This window comes from Martes martes, assembly GCF_963455335.1.
Source record: "Martes martes genome assembly, chromosome: 13".
NCBI classification, from domain to species: domain Eukaryota; kingdom Metazoa; phylum Chordata; class Mammalia; order Carnivora; family Mustelidae; genus Martes; species Martes martes.
Genome location: NC_137901.1, coordinates 60,931,503 through 60,948,382, shown reverse-complemented (window position 1 = coordinate 60,948,382; position 16,880 = coordinate 60,931,503). Strand labels below are relative to the sequence as shown.

General features: G+C 36.8%; 1 protein-coding gene across 1 annotated transcript in view; it reads right to left on the bottom strand.

The window, feature by feature from the left end:
- Window positions 1-16,880, bottom strand: part of CEP192 (centrosomal protein 192) — a 128,484-nt gene that overhangs the window by 58,061 nt on the left and 53,543 nt on the right. Inside the window, exons 13-18 of the mRNA XM_080822025.1 lie at window positions 14,839-14,903; window positions 14,216-14,425; window positions 11,791-11,917; window positions 10,458-10,576; window positions 3,640-4,468; window positions 3,427-3,553 (exon numbers count right to left, since the gene is read on the bottom strand). Coding sequence (XP_080678151.1) covers window positions 3,427-3,553; window positions 3,640-4,468; window positions 10,458-10,576; window positions 11,791-11,917; window positions 14,216-14,425; window positions 14,839-14,903 — 1,477 coding nt within the window. The remainder of the gene's footprint in view (window positions 1-3,426; window positions 3,554-3,639; window positions 4,469-10,457; window positions 10,577-11,790; window positions 11,918-14,215; window positions 14,426-14,838; window positions 14,904-16,880) is intronic.

Genomic DNA, 16,880 nt, shown 5'->3' with positions numbered 1-16,880 from the left:
GAGTAATTCATCTACAAACCAATGGACGCCTATAACCATCAGAAACTGAAAGAGGTAAGGAAGGGTCCTCCCCTAAAAGCTTTAGTCTAAAGATTTTTTTTTTAAGATTTTATTTATTTATTTGAGAGAGAGAGGGATCACAAGTAGGCAGAGAGAGAAGGGGGGAAGCAGGCTCTCTGCCGAGCAGAGAGCCCGATGCGGGGCTTGATCCCAGGACCCTGAGATCATGACCTGAGCCGAAGGCAGAGGCTTTAATCCAGTGAGCTACCCAGGCATCCCTAAAGATATTTTTTATGTGTAAGTAATCTCTACACCCAACAAGGGGCTGGAACTCACAATCCAGGGATCAAGAGTTACATGCTCTATCAACTGAGCCAGCCAGGTGCCCCTCCCCTAAAAAGCTTCAGAGAGAACATGGCCCTGAACTTCTAGCCTACAGAGTATGAGGTAATACCTTTCTGTTGTGCTAAACTACCCAGTTTGTAGCACTTTGTTATGGCAGCCATGGGAAACCAACACAGGTGGGACTCAAAGAACATCATTTAAAAGCTGGCAAAACCAGTGTTCAGAAGCAGAAGCATATTTAACAGTACAAAGATAAACAGACGACTTTACAAATATTAGAAGGGAGACAAAGGACAAATATCAGTAAATGACATGAGTCATGACAAGTCAAGGCCAGATGACCTTCAAATTTGGTTGGGCTGGATGACTTCTAATGTCTTATAAACATGAGCCGTTAAACAAGAGGTGGCCGTGTATACGAAAAAGTGTTTCAGGACGAGGTATCTAAGAGTCACTGAAATAGGAAAGAATTTAAGCCCTCTACTAATAGTTAACTCTAACTTACCCATACCATTTCAGATGAATACGCAAAAACTCCAATGGCAGCCAGGGAAATACTTAGCAGATAACTTAAATCATATATGATTTCAACCTATTTCAAAATACTGAATATTTTTTATAATTTCACCATTTAGGTAAGTTTTTCTTTTTATTAACATCTTTCAATAGAGAAACATATAAAATAGAGAAACATTTATGGCTTTATAAAGCCATAAAAGGGGCACCTAGGTAGCTCAGTTAGATGTCCAACTCTTGATTTTGGCTCAGGTCATGATCTCAGGGTTGTGAGACTGAACCCCAAATCAGGCTCCACACTGGACGTGGAGCCTGCTTAAGATTCTCCCGGGGTGCCTGGGTGGCTCAGCTGGATAAGCGACTGCCTTCAGCTCAGGTCATTATCCTGGAGTCCTGGGATCAAGTCCCACATTGGACTCCTTGCTCAGCAAGGAGTCTGCTTCTCCAGCTGACCTCTCTCCTCTCATGCGCTCTCTCATTCTCTCTCTCTCAAATAAATAAATAAAATCTTAAGAAAAAAATTCTTCCTCCCTACTTTCCAAAAAAAAAAGCCATAAAAGACAAAATTCATAAATTTAATAATAAACTTTTTATACAGCCAAAAAAATAAAAGCGAAAGTAAAAAGAAAAAAATGCTTCTGTAGACTAGAAACTATATAACTCATATCACAAAGGGCTATTCATTCTCCCTAATACATCAAGGGCTCCTAGAAATGGAGACAAAAAAGACTAAAAATCCATCAGAAAAATGTGCAACAAACATGAACAGATATTTCCTAGCAAAGGAAATACAAATATAGAGGAAAAGATGCCCATTATCACTCCTAAAAAAACATGAATTAAAGTTATACTCAGATACTATTTCTTTCACCTTTCAAAGTGTCAACCACCAAAAAGTTGTATAAACATTGTGTGGATCAGGGTGTGGGAAAACAGGCTCTCTTAAACTGCTGGTGGGAAAATTAAATCAGTATTAATCTTAATTAATTAATAATTAATCAAATAATTGAATGATATAGTTTATTATTAATTAAATAATATGGTTTGTTATTAATTATAATTATAATTAATAACATAATTAATTATAATTAATATTAATCATATTCATCAGTATTAAATCTATGACATGGCTATACTAATTTAAATGTGTACATGAATGCAAATACTCTAATCCCAAAATCTCATTTCTGGAAACTTAGCCTATAGATGATCTATTTTACATGACCAAAGTGACTATAATACAAACAAAGCTGTAATAAGTAACCTTACATAGCAAAACACAAAAAGTGTGTAAAAGACTTTATATTGAGTATAAAAAGAGATGACAGTAAGAATATATATTCATATTTGGTTATGCATGCATAAAGAAACTCTAGAATACCTAATAAACTAACAACAGCAGTTCCCTAGTGAGGGGATTGGAGAACTAGGCAGACAAGGAACACGGTAATGCAGGGAAATACACACAGGCACATGAGTGCATATACACATATATACATACGAATACATTTCATATATACAAATATATACATTTACAAATACACATATAAACATTTCATAAAGCAATAAATTTACACTGTTCAAAAGTTATACATACATATATCTATGTAACTTTTGAATATGCAAATTATGGTATTTTTGAAAAATTATGTTTTAAAAAGTTCTTATAATAACTTGAGTTAAAACCTATGAAGTATTAGGAGTCTTGTTCTAACCCTTGAAAAAGTATCTACCAATCTCATTAGCATTAAAAAAAATCAAATTAACACAAGATAAAAAATAATATCCAAACCTCTGAGCTATTTAAAATATTGATAAGAAAACAGTGAGATGGATACTCTCATCATACACTGATGGTAAGAATGCAAGTCTTTAAGATCTATTTAGATAATAATTTGCTAATAATATCCTGAGCTGGCAACTTCTACTCATCTATCCTTAGGAAATTAGTCAAAACATGGAAAAAAATTTCATGGGCAAAGTTGTTCATCTCGGTATCATTAAAATGGCAAAACAAACAAAAGATAAAATAAAGTGGGGGCACCTGGGTGGCTCAGTGGGTTCAGCCTCTGGCATTGGCTTGGGTCATGATCTCAGGGTCCTGGGATCGAGCCCCGTATCAGGCTCTCTGCTCAGCAGGAAGCCTGCTTCCCCTTTTCTCTCTGCCTGCCTCTCTGCCTACCTGTGATCGCTCTCTGTCAAATAAATAAATAGAATCTTAAAAAAAAAAAAAAAGATAAACTAAAGGGACAAAATACAGTAAAATACAGTATCTACCACATTCCACCAGAGGCATCAAATAATACATGGCTGATTCACTGTGCAGACTAATTTTCTCTTAAATACAAAGAATCAGTATAATAAGTGAAAACAGCAAAGTATAAAGACTTGCACAGAAAAATGGCTTGCAACAAATTCACAAAATATTTACAATGGTTACCTTTGAGAAATGAACCTATAAATGATTATTTTTCTTCTCTACACTTTTTCCAATTTTCTTATACTGAACACATATTTTTATTTTTGAAGAAAAAGGAAAAAAAAAAAAAAAAGGTAAGCACCTACCCTGATAAACTTGTTCCAGAAATTTCACTAGGAGAAGAATGACTCAGTGGAGAAGAGGAAGGTCTGAAGCTATCCTGGTCATCCTCTGAGCTATGTTCACCATGTTCAGGAGAGTGATTTTTCAAATCTATCAGAGAGGTTGTTATTTTTGATGAGAACAACAAAAAAATCACTTGTAATTTTGTGAACATGACCAATTACTTCAACACTTACCAACATTTTTAGGTGTAATTATGGAATGTTTTCCAAAAGTCACATGTTTTTCACCATTGCTTGCTTCACTAACACACTCATTTTGCCTCTGATTTTCTCTACTGTTTGGTATTTCTTCACAGTCGCCTGACAGCCAAACGGATGCTATCCTGTGGTTCCTTACTAATGAATACCTATTAGATGTTGGAGTGGATACTGAGGTGGCTGTTTCACAGTTACCAGTATCTGGTAATTTGTTGTCCATAGGATATGTCTTCACATCAACTATGGTACTTTCATTCTCTTTTCTATTTGTAAGAATTGAATTTGGACAGTTTGTTCTCAATGATTCTTGATTCTTGCTCTCTCTGTTTTCACCATAAACAGAAAATGCTTTATTTTCTTCTAGTTCCCTTATACTTATATTAGTGGCACCTAAGTTCACTGTATGGATGTCTTGTGTAGCCTGTTCTTTTGGCAAAGATAAATCCCACAGAGCAGATGTACCAGCTCTTGAAAAGTTTTCTAGTCCACTTTCACATCTACTGAGTTCTGTTTTTTTAAGGTATTTCTCCATATCGAACATGCTGGATCCATTGCTTTTTTCTGTATCATTAGGCAAGAAATGAGGCAGCATGGAACAATCCTTTTGTTTATTATCTTCCTGAGAAGTCTTCTCTCTGGTTTTATTTGAAAGTGCCTTGATCATGGCAGCAAGCTGGGCAGGATCGGTACTTACTGACGCATCTGCAATGGCTGAAGCAATGGTGCTTATCCTAAGGACAGAATCACTGCCAGTAGGCAGCTTGCTTTTGTATCTTTGGGGTTGGCTATTCATGAAGAAACTGTCCTAGAAAGGAGAAAATTCACATCAGATAAATTTATCTCAGTTCCCATGGACATGTACATATTAGTTTAATCTTTAGATGCCACATAAAGTTTAACAGCAGCTAGAAATTAATGGTATACCAATTAAATATCCTAATTAAAAAACAGATAGCTGTTATCAACTTTAATTACAGAGTACTGGGTTACTCACAAAATTGGATTATCAATTATTTTTGAAAAGTCTTCAGGAGTTGAAGAGATGCTAAAGAGGTGTTAAAACTGAACCAGATGATAATTTAAAACAAAAAATTAAGATACTGGGATTGAGAAACCTTTGAGCCATTGTGATTACAAGAATAATTCTTGGTAATTTCATTCAGTTGTTAGAAATGAGGAACACTAGCAGTCTCAGATCACTTTGAGCCAGGTACTGGGATTGAGCTGATTGGAGCTGGCCCTCAGTCCTTATGAGAGCCAGTCTAATTTTGGTTCGTCTTTTCTCCTAAGGTGTGTAGCCCTTTATGGTCTCATCCTAAAGCATGGTTGTTTACATAGCTAGGCTCTCATCATTGGTGGGCACTGAACTCTGTTTTTATACCCTCACTCCCATAAGAACACCTTTGCTAAATTTCTTCTTAAACTCTTATCCATAGCATCTTCTTGAAGCAACAGATCCCCACAGGAAAGAGCAACCTCAATACTGGGATTCTTCCTTCTCTTGGACTTTGGCCCAAAAGTTTTTTGCCCCCCTCCCTTTTTTTTTTTTAAAGCTCTCCTGCACCTTCTAAGAGATGCTTCTGGATATGCTATCCAGTTCTAACTGTTGTCAGCCAGAGTTGGTTTGCATTGCTTAGTCTGCTATTACTGGAGACAGAAGTCTTAACTTGCATTTTTTAAATATTAAATAGGTTTATGTTTCTTTGCCGTGGCTTCCATTTCAATTGTTTACCCATGGTTCCTATTTATGTCTTACTAGTGTTCCTCTTTCATGTCAGAAGCAAACACAAATCCTGTCTGGAAGATTGTATCTCCCATGGCCTCAAATTATTTCAGCAACTTTTCCTGTAAAAGGTTAAAAGCAAAAGAGAAAAAGATACAACATGCAAACACTCAATAAACACTAAAGAGTAAAGCTGGAGTCACTTATGTTAACACTGGACTAGACTTAAGGCATAAAGCATAACTGCAGACAAAGGCAGTCATACACAATGACAGAAGGTCTGGTTCATCAGAGAGAACAATTCTAATTTGTATGTACCCTAAAAACACAGGTTCAAAATTTTTAAAGCAAATAATGCCAGATTCACAGTATGTAACAGACAAATCCATAATCATACTGTGAGATTTTAGTATCTAAATAACTGAAAGAACAAGTACAATATTTTTAATGATAGTTTCATCACTATGATTTAATAAATTTTCCTAAATAAAATATACAAAAGGGAGCAACCAAAGATCACACCACAGGCATTCCTGTTGTGTGCACAGAAAATATTTTCAAAAATGGAACAAATGTTGAGCCATACATCGTGTTTCAACAAACTTCAAAGGACTAAAACCAATCTTTTTCTGACTACGGTACAACAGGCCTAGAATCAATATTTAAAAATTTGGAAAATCCCTAAATGTTTGGAAACTAGGCAATACACTTGCGTTAACACAATGGACCAGAGAAATCAGAAAATATTTAAAATGGAATTATAAAGACAGTATGACTGGGGCACCTGGGTGGCTCAGTGGGTTAAAGCCTCTGCCTTCGGCTCGGGTGGTGATCCCAGGGTCCTGGGATTGAGCCCCCCATTGGGCTCTCTGCTCCGTGGGGAGCCTGTTTCCTCCTCTCTCTCTCTGCCTGCCTCTCTGCCTACTTGTGATCTCTGTCCGTCAAGTAAATAAATAAAATCTTAAAAAAAAAAAAAAAAAGGAGTATGACTTAGCAAAATATATGTGATGTAAAAAATAGTACAGGAGGGGCGCCTGGGTAGCTCAGTGGGTTAGAGCCTCTGCCTTCGGCTCAGGTCTTGATCCCAGGGTCCTGGGATCGAGCCCCCCATCGGGCTCTCTGCTCAGCGGGGAGCCTGCTTCCTCTCTCTGCCTGCCTCTCTGCCTATTTGTGATCTCTGTCAAATAAATAAATAAAATCTTAAAAAAAAAAAAACAGTACAGGATGCAACAAAATCCCTGCTTTCAGGGAAATTTATACTATTAGATGTTTATGTAAGAAAACCAGAAAGGCAGAAAAATTAAGCTTAACATTTATATCTAGAAGTTAGAAAAACAACAAATTAAATCCCCAGAAAATATAAGGAAGGAAATAAAGACCAAAAAATATGAATAGAAGACAGAGAATACATAAGATGAATGAATTAATAAAATTGAGAAATACCTGGTAAGAATGACTAAGAAAACAGAGAGGGAAAAGAGCCAATATATAACAAAGAAGATATTCCTTAAGAACCTAAAATATTAAACAATCACAAGAGGATATTATGGTCCATATTTGTCAATTTATACAGAGTGATATATTTTCAAGTTTAGATGAAAGGTTGTAATTCCTAGGAAGCTACAATTTATTAAAACTGACACAAGTTTTAAAGATCAGAATAGTCCTACAACTATTAAAAAAATCGGGGGGCACCTGGGTGGCCCAGTCAGTTAAGTGTCTGACTTCAGCTCAGGTCATGATCCCGGGGGTCCTGGGATCAGGCTCCCTGCTCAGTGGGGGCTCTGCTTATTCCTCTCCCTTGCCCTCTGCCCTTCACCCTGCTCATGCAGTTACGTGCTCTCTCTCTCAAATAAATAAAATCTTAAAAAAAAAACAAAAACAAAAACTGAGTCAGCGATTAAAAAGTATTAAAGAAAATTCCAGACTCTGAGGATTTCACCAATGTATGCTACCAAAATCTAATAGCACCAATCTTAAAAAAATAAATAAATAAAAATAAGAGCACCATTCTTCCACTCTTTCAGAAAAACAGAAAAAAAAATGAGATGATCAAAACCTTGATAATGAAAAAAGCATTCTGCATTCTGCTCACTCACAGAAAAAAAAAATGAAATGATCAAAACCTTGATAACGAAAAAGGCATTCTGCTCACTCACAGACACAGCACTCTAAATAGACCATAAGCAAGGAATCCAACGATCTATAAAAAGGATAGGTGTATTCCAAGTATAGAAGAACAACAGAACATTTAAAAACTATTTCTTGTGATTCACCACATTACCAGAAAAAAAGAAAGCTGATGCTTACCTTGACAGATGCAAAAAAGCATTTGACAAGATTCAACCTCCTTACAAGTTAAAAACAAAGCAAACTAGCAGACAAGTATCAGAAGGGAATTTTAAAAACCAATAACAAATAAAAACTACAGCACCCATCTAATTTACTTTTTTCTTCCAAATTTTAAAATTCTAGTTAGTTTACAGACAGTGTAATACTGGTCTCAGGAGTGGAATGCAGCAATTCATCACTTACACATAAACACCCAGTGCTCATCATAACAAGTGCCCTTCTTAATGCCCATCACCCATTTAGCCCATTCCCCACCCACATCCCTCCATCAACCCTCAGTTCGTTCTCTATAGTTAAGATTAAGAGGCTCTAATGTTTTGCCTCTCTCTTTTTTTCACCCATGTTCATCTGTTTTGTTTCTTAAATTCTGCATATGAGTAAAGTCACATGGTATTTATCTTTCTCTGATTTATTTTGCTTAGCATAATACACTCTAGCTCCATTCATCGATGCAAATGACAAGATCTCTGATGGCTGAGTAATAGTCTATTTTAGATATACGCCACATCTTCTTTATCCATCCATCAGTCAACGGACACTTAGGCTCTCTCTGTAGTTTAGCTATTGCTGAACTATTTAGCTATTGCTAATGCTGCTATAAACATTGGGGTCCATGCGTCCCTTCGAATTTGTATTTTTGTATACTTTGGGTAAACACCTAGTAGTGCAACTGCTGGGTCATTGGGTAGTTCTATTTTTAACTTTTTGAGGAACCTCCATACTGTTTTCCAGAGTGGCTGCATCCATTTGCATTCCCACCAACAGTGTAAGAGTGTTCCCCTTTCTCCGCATCCTCGCCAACATCTCGTCTCCTGTGTTGTTCATTTTAGCCATTCTGACAGGTGCGAGGTGGTAGCTCATCTTGGTTTTGATTTGTAGTCCCCTGATGGTGAGTGATGTTGAGCATCTTTTCATGTGCCTGTTAGCCATCTGGATGCCTTCTTTGGAAAAAAGTCTATTCATGTCTTCTGCCCATTTCTTAACTAGATTATTCAGTTTTTGGCTGTTCAGTTTGATCATTTCTTTTTAGATTTTGGATACTAGCTCTTTATCAGGTATGTTGTTTGCAAATATCTTCTCCCATTCTGTAGGCTGCCTTTTAGTTTTGTTGTTTCCTTTGCTGTGCAGAAGCTTTCTATCTTGGTGAAGTCCCAATAGTTCATTTTTGCTTTTGTTTCCCTTGCCTCGGCAACGTGTCTAGTGAGAAGTTGCTATGGCTGAGGTCGGAGATGTTCCTGCCTATGTTCTCCTCTAGGACTTTGATGTTTCCTGTCTCACCTTTAGGTCTTTCATCCATCTTGAATTTATTTTTGTGTATGGTGTAACAAAGTGGCCCAGTTTCATTCTTCTGCATGTTGCTGTCCAGTTTTCCCAACACCCTTTGTTGAAGAGACTGTCTTTTTCCATTGGATATTTTTTCCTGCTTTGTAGAAGATTAGTCGACCACACAGTAGCACACATCCAATTTAAAAATAAAATACTGAAGAGCTTTCCTGCCCTGTCAGGAAACCCCAACATCATTACTTCTTCTTCAACTTCTTCAACTACAACTTACTTCTACCTTGAAGAAGGTAGGCCAGTCAAAGAAACTGAAGGTATCAAAATCAGAAAGGAACAAAACTATTGTTATTCTCAGAAGATAAAACTGCATATATAGAAAAATCCAAAGAATCTACAGGTAATTATTAGAGTTAATAGTAAATTGAGCATGGCTGCTACATATAAGTTGAATATTTGAAAAAACATGTATTTGTGTTTAGCCAGAAAAAGGAAGAGTGAAGCTAAGAAAGGCAGTATTAAAACATTGTTTCAACAAGTTAGAAAGAAATTCAAATGATGTGCAGTCATCTCTGCACGCCCACAAAACAATCATAAAATACAGAGAAAAATTAAAACCTAAGTGGAAGGATATATAATTTTCATAAACTGTAAGATTCAGTATTATAAAGGCGCCAAGCTGTTTGACAGATTAAATGGAACACCAGTTAAAAGCCCAACAGTGCTACCGGTTAGTTTGCTGAAGGTGGCAAAGTGATTTTAAAATATATATGGAAATACAAAAGGCCAAGAATAGTCAAGAAACTTTACAAGAAAAATAAGGTAACAAGACTTACAAAGCCACAGTGTCAAATTGACATAAGATCCCAAATGTCCGAAGGACATGTCTAATGGGCATAGCAAATGCAGGGTATTCATATAATAGAATACTACATATAGTAATGAAAATGAGCTTCTTCTTATACTTAAAAATAGGTGCATCTAGCAAACATAAGTGAAAAAAAATCTAAGAAAAAGAATACATGGTACATGATTTCTTATAAATAAAGTTCAAAAGCAGGGAAAATTAATAGCACATAGAAGGAGTAGTGCTCAGAAGGGGAAAAAAGATATGGTTTCTGAGCTACTACTGATGTTCTTTCTCGACCTGGGGGTGTGCATGGGTAAGCTGTGGTAACTCACTGACTGTAAGGCTGTTTTATAAATAAATTTATATATCCTTTTTATGTTTAGTATGTACGCATGTACTTGGCATGCATATTTATTATACATTGACTAAAATATTTCTGAAAATTCGAAGGACATTTATAATAAAACTGAATCCAAAAAAATCCAACCAATATTATACTGTTTATATTTTTCACAAGTGACCTTATGTTGATCTTATACAAAAGCTATGACAATGCAGTTTTAATTTTTCTCTATGGAAAGCTCAAGATACCTCTGTTTTGCTGTTAGTGGCAGTTAATGTCACATCACTTTCATCCACTTGTGAAATACTCTCCAGGTCTTCAGCCTGAAGTGTAACTGATCCTTCACTTGGCTGTGCTTTTAAGTCTCCTGTAGAAAATAAACAAAAATTCAACTTACATCTATATGCTACCTCACAGAAACAATCTGTGGGATAAGGACCACTCAGCATGACTAACTGCCAAGGAAGAGTCTTTGGACCTCAATTTGATTTTGCCAAGTTTAAACTTTAGATTGTGGATTTTAATCTCCCCCTTTCAAACTGACAAACTCATTTAATATTTTCAGCTTTAAACATTTCACAAATATACAATAAGCTGAATTCAAAAATGAGTACTTCTTGGGGCACCTAGGTGGCTCAGCTGGTTGAGCATCTGACTCTTGGTTTCAGCTCAGGTCATGGTCTCAGGGTTGTGAGATCAAGTCCCGTGTCAGGCTCTCCACTGAGTGTGGACCCTGCCTGAAATTCTCTCTCCCTCTGTCTCTCTCTGCCCCTCTCCTGCTGCTCATGCACACACTTGCTCTAAAAATGAATAAAAATAAAAATGAGTCCCTCTTTACAGTAATAGAAAATCAACTAATTTTATATCCAATCCCTTCATCCCAACTCCTCCACTAGATATAGGCTCTTTAAGGACTGGAGCAAATCTTGTACAATTTTATATATGTAGCACCAGGCACTGTACTAACAAAAAGTAGCTGTTCAGTAATTGTATGTTATTACTAAGAAAGTCTGATTTTAAATATTTATCATGGAAGGGTACTTGGATGGCTCAGTTCGTTAAGCACCCAACTCTTGATTTTGGCTCAGGTCAAGATCTCAGGGTCATGAGCTCGAGTCCCGCATCGGGTTCCACACTCAGCAGGGAGTCTGTTGGAGATTCTCTCTCTCCCTCTACCCCACCCCCGCCAAGATAAATAAATAAATCTTTACAAAAAATATTTATCATAGATACTTGCCATACTTAGACTATTATGGTCCAAATCTCAAAATATCATTTTAACCAAAAGTCTAATTAAGTTCACTATCTCAGTAGTTGAATAGGCCAAAATTAAGTAACCCATTTGAACAAATTATATTTCATTTACTTTGGTTTTTTACAAAAGGATTTAGGTGGACTTTGGTTGACTTGTTTCCACTTTCGACTAAAAAGGCAATATGGGTTACAGAAGAATAAAATCTGTAACAAATACTGAAAATTTTCAAAACAATATATATATTTTCACTCATTAACATGATCACAGAACCACTAACTTATAGTTTAAAAAAAGGTTACTAAAAACTCCTTCATTTAATCCATTACCTGAAAATATATCATGCTTAAGATGAGCCATTTCTTTTTCCAAATTACTTCTTGATACATCAGATTTTCTTATGAGAGCAACAGGTTCTCTCTTCTCTGGTGATCTAATAAAATAACCAAATGATGGCTACAAAATAAACATGTGAGTTATTTCTTTAATTTTTAACTGCTCTAAGAAATTCTAGACTATTTTATTTTACTATTGGTAACCTAGCTAAATTACTTCAACAAAATAATTGTTCTTTTCATTTAAACTCAACTAGAGATGAATTTTAAAAGTCTAGTTTTATTTACTTACTGCCACATTCAATCATCAAACTAATACTGTCAGATAAGCTGCTCTTACTAAGAAATCCAAATTCAAACCACCCAGAAAAGACATTTCATTCCTTTAGGAATTATTATGGAGTAGCTACTGTGTCAGGCACTATTTATCATCAGTGTGACATATCAATGAGATAAATAAAAGATAGAATGTCCTGCCTTCTTAAAACTTGTAAGTATAAGGGTATTTATTTTATACAACACATCCACAAAAATCTGTATTAAGATTAGTTGGGGAAGGGGGGAAGATTAGGTATGTTCCTAGCACCTGGAAGAAAGTGCTAAGGAGCAGGGAATTCCCACTTGTCTTTCTTATACAACTTTGACATGACAGACCTGAAATGTAAATTCATTAAATGCACTCAATTTTTGATTGAGCTTCACCTGGGAATTTCTTCCCTTAATCCAGCAACTTGAATGCAAGTAACATTTCATAATTAAAACCAAAACAGAAATTCTAAATGATAGATCTATTTTTCCACGATCCAGTGCTTTCTTTGTTGAGTAAGGATTTCATTTAATCTTCAACTTCTCTCATAACGTCAAATTCCCAATCAATCCAGGCAGGAAAATCTGTCTTTCCAAAGCACTTATTTTCATTTTTTAATTCACTGCACAGACAGGAATGTATAGGGATGGGATGTGTCAGGGAACCCCAACATCATCACTTCTCTTTAACACTGCTTTGAGGTGTAATCAGGCCAGTCAAAGTAACTGAAGATACCAAATGCAGGTACCACAGTTCTGTATCTGGACTTTGAGTTCTAACACCATGGCTATTATTTCAAATTATATTTAGTAAAATCCAGTTTTAATACCACTCCCTCCAATAACCCAACTCCCTATAAAGAATTTATCAAGCCTTTTGACTCTACCTCCAAAAGGAATCTTGAATCCTTGATTTTTCTGTGTCTATACCATAATTCTAGACACCGGCCTTCACATCTCTTCCCAAGTACGAACCCTCTGCCTGCTGCTATTCCTCTTGCCCCTCTCCACCCAGGTTCCATATACAGTAGCATCACGTCACACTTGGAGATGGGGCCGGCACCATGACAAAGTTGCTTCCTGCCTCCAAGCATTTCTTCCCAATTAATCTCAGATGAACCCAAGTCCTACAACGACCCCTCATGATCTGGTCCTGGTATTCTTCTACCATTGAACCATCCTACCCTCTCTCCCTTCCCTCATTTACATCAGTTCCCCTGACCTGCTTTCTGTTACTCGAAATGTCACTCGAGTTTCTCCCTCCAAGCCTCCACATAGATGGTCCCCCTTTGCTGGGAACACTCTGCCTCCAGATCTTTTGGCAGCCTCCTCCTTCCCATCATTTAGGTCCCAGTTCAATACCATCTCCTCAGAGGTCGGTCGCCCTGACCACCGCAGCTAAAGCAACTTTTTTCCCCCCAATGTTCCAAAATGCATTGTTTATGCACCATACCCACTGCTCCATGCAATGCGCGCCCTCCATCAGACCCACCACAGGCTCACCCAACCTCCCATCCCACTCTCCTCCAAAACCCTCAGTTTGTTTCTCAGAGTCCACAGTTTCTCATGGTTTGTCTCCCCCATTCTTCATAGAACTTACTATTATTGCTTACATTTTCAAATTTTTACATGTTCTACAACTTATTAAACCAAAACTTTCCTATTTTCCAAAACATGTTTTCAGGTAAAAGTTTAAAAAAAAAAAAATCAATCTTCAAATTCTTCCCGTCAACCAATGATATAATAATAGCAGTATCAACTAACAGGTATTGAACACCTGTTGCAGGTTGGTCTTGGTGCTAAGTGCTTTATGTGTCCCATCACACTTAATTCTTATGAAACCCTATAAAATAGCACTCCATTTTAAAAACTGGAAAATTAAGGCATAGATGAGTTAAATAAATTGCTCCATGTCATAGAATTAGTTAAAAGATAGAACCAGGACTGGAGTCAGGGTCTGACCGACTATAAAACCTGAGCTGTCTACCACAATTCTATGTGCCTATTCTGTCCCTGCTGTAAAGATACTATGCTATAGCTAGTATCATCATAACATTCAAAATATAAGAGCTGGTGAATTAATTCAACCATTTTCAGCACATGTCATACTTACTCTTTTCACATTGTAACCACCACCAAGGCAACCAAGAGCTTCAGATCTTTGAGCAAAGAACTCTCCTAAAGATAGGCGTAAATAACTGGCATCATCTTTGTCCAAATCTGATGTGCTAAGTGATTTCTTCAACAAATTATAATTAATTGAAGTTCCCCAAGATGTATCCCCTAGTGCAGCTGAAGTGTTCTGGGCATCTATATTTTCTTCCTAGGGAGAAAGTTATTGTTTCATTTTATTTCCCCAGCAAGGCTTCCTTCTGTTCTTCTAATATGCAAAAATAAGAAAATTTAACTAAGAATATTTAAACATCTTCATTTTAAAAAAATCAGGACAAAATCAAGCTTAAACAGCTAATAATAAGGTAATCAATATATTCAATTTGTTTAAATAGCATTACTTCATTTTAAAACATGGTTAAAAACTATGGAAAGATCTTTAAAGCCTATTAAGGTGAACTTATTTAGTATGAAGTTATTTTTAATTAATAATTGAGAGCATGACTGAAAAAGAAATTGTGTAAACATGAGAAAATAAGATATAATTCTATATAAACTATGTATCTATCCAGAAAGAATACAGGTAAAATTTTAAACTTTGGTTAATCCCAATAAAATACGAACCTGCATAAATTGATGCTCTTTATTAAATTCTTCTTCATCTTGATCAATCAAATCCAGGGCTTCAGCTTAAAAAAGAATTAGTTTATATAATTAAATTATACTAATACCTAATTAAAAACTAGTAGATATTGAAAATTTAGGAAAATGAAACAGTAAAGAAATAACTGAGAAAAGTATATGAAAGCTTTCATCATACAACTGATGTATCTATTTCAAGTATGTTAAGTCTCTGGTTCTCAAACTTTTGGTAATGAACACTCTACTGTTAATGATTTTATCAGTTACTAACTTGTTCTAACTTGCTAAAGGGCCCTTACAATGTAAGCTTATCTGTAAAAGATGCATTTTAATTTTAGCTTTTGAAGATTTTGGCACAACTGACTTAAAGTACTCATCCAGGAATACCTGTGAAATTTTATCTGGAAACAGCACAACAGTAAGTCACCCTGTAAACTTGTAGTGAAGAGGTCTGCTGGGATGCCCAACCACCTGTTTGCCCAGGACTGTCTCAGTGTTAGAAAGGAAAGTCCCACATCCCAGCAAACCCCATAGGCTGGACAAACTAAAACAAGTGGTCATCCAACATCTGCCCTCAAAGTCCCTACTGAGCAACTCAGTTTACCTTAGGGAAATGAACGGGCCTGGACACCTTCAATCTCTAAGTCAAAGCCACAAACTAAAATGCCTCAGAGGCCAGAAGTGGATAAGCATAAAGGTCCAGGTGTGACACGGCAGGGAGTGATGGGATAGTGGCAAACTAGAAAGCACATGATCCTGCTCAAGTCATTAGAAGAGAAAAGAATTTTAAACATGTTGACTAAGCAGACAGTCTGCAGGCTTTCCGCCTACCTGCTACCCACTCTGGGTCTCTGCCTGGTACTTTAGGAGACTGGCTGAAACAGGAAGTTGTATGCAACCCAGAAGAGACAGTCTACCATGGCCCAAACAAGAGGTATCCCCCTCTCTCATTAGCTCATCAGGAGCTAATCAGATCCAAACTGCTCTTTTGGAAACCCTTACAGTTCAACATTAACATCCTGAGAAACATAATGAGAATAGAAATAGACTATTTCCAATCAGGAAAAAAAGAACACCAGAGATAGCTCAGATCCTTACTTGTTAGGATAGTGGGGGATCTTTTTTGTGTGTGTGTGTGTGTGTGTGTGTGTGAAGATTTATTTAGCAGAGAGAGAGTGTGCGCGCACACAAGCAGGCAGAGTGGCAGGCAGAGGCAGAGAGATGGGCAGGCTCCCTGCTGCGCCAGTAGCTCCATGCGGGACTTGATCCCAGGACCCTGGGATCACGACCCGAGCCAAAGGCAGCGGCTTAACCGACTGAGCCACCCAGGCATCCCCGATAGTGGGGGTTCTTTACTTTGTGAACCCATCATTTCTTATATAAACATATTCTTAACCTATGAATGGGCATCAGGAGAACAATGAAACTCTCAAAATCACATTAGAAATAATCTTTCACATAAAAACTCTGCTATGAGGATTCTCCGTGATGCCCATGACTCAAAGAATTAAAAGCCATTGCCCTAAAATGTGAAAGCATCAACCAACCAACTCTAACAGCCGAGGGAGGGGAAATAGGAAATCAGACCACTAAGAAGATAACCCAGAAAGACTTCATTTAAAATATCAAGTGTTTTTCTGGGGTGCCTGGGTGGCTCAGTGGGTTAATCCTCTGCCTTCGGCTCAGGTCATGATCTCAGGGTCCTGGGATCATGCCCCACATCAGGCTCTCTGCTCACCAGGGAGTCTGTTTCTCTCACTCTGGTTATACTCTCCCTCTCTCTCAAATAAATAAATAAAATCTTTTTAAAAAATCAAATGTTTCTCAAATCATTAACTAAACAGTTCCAACTGATATTTGTTAGATTCCGAAGTACTTTCTTCTCTGAACTTTAATAGATTCTTCCATTCAAGAAAAATCTACAGTAATATTGCTACTTTGTATGCTCACCAGAAAATCAGACAGCAATTACGAGAAAATAGAACTTCATTTTTTAAAGAATCTATACCAATTCTTTGCCAAAT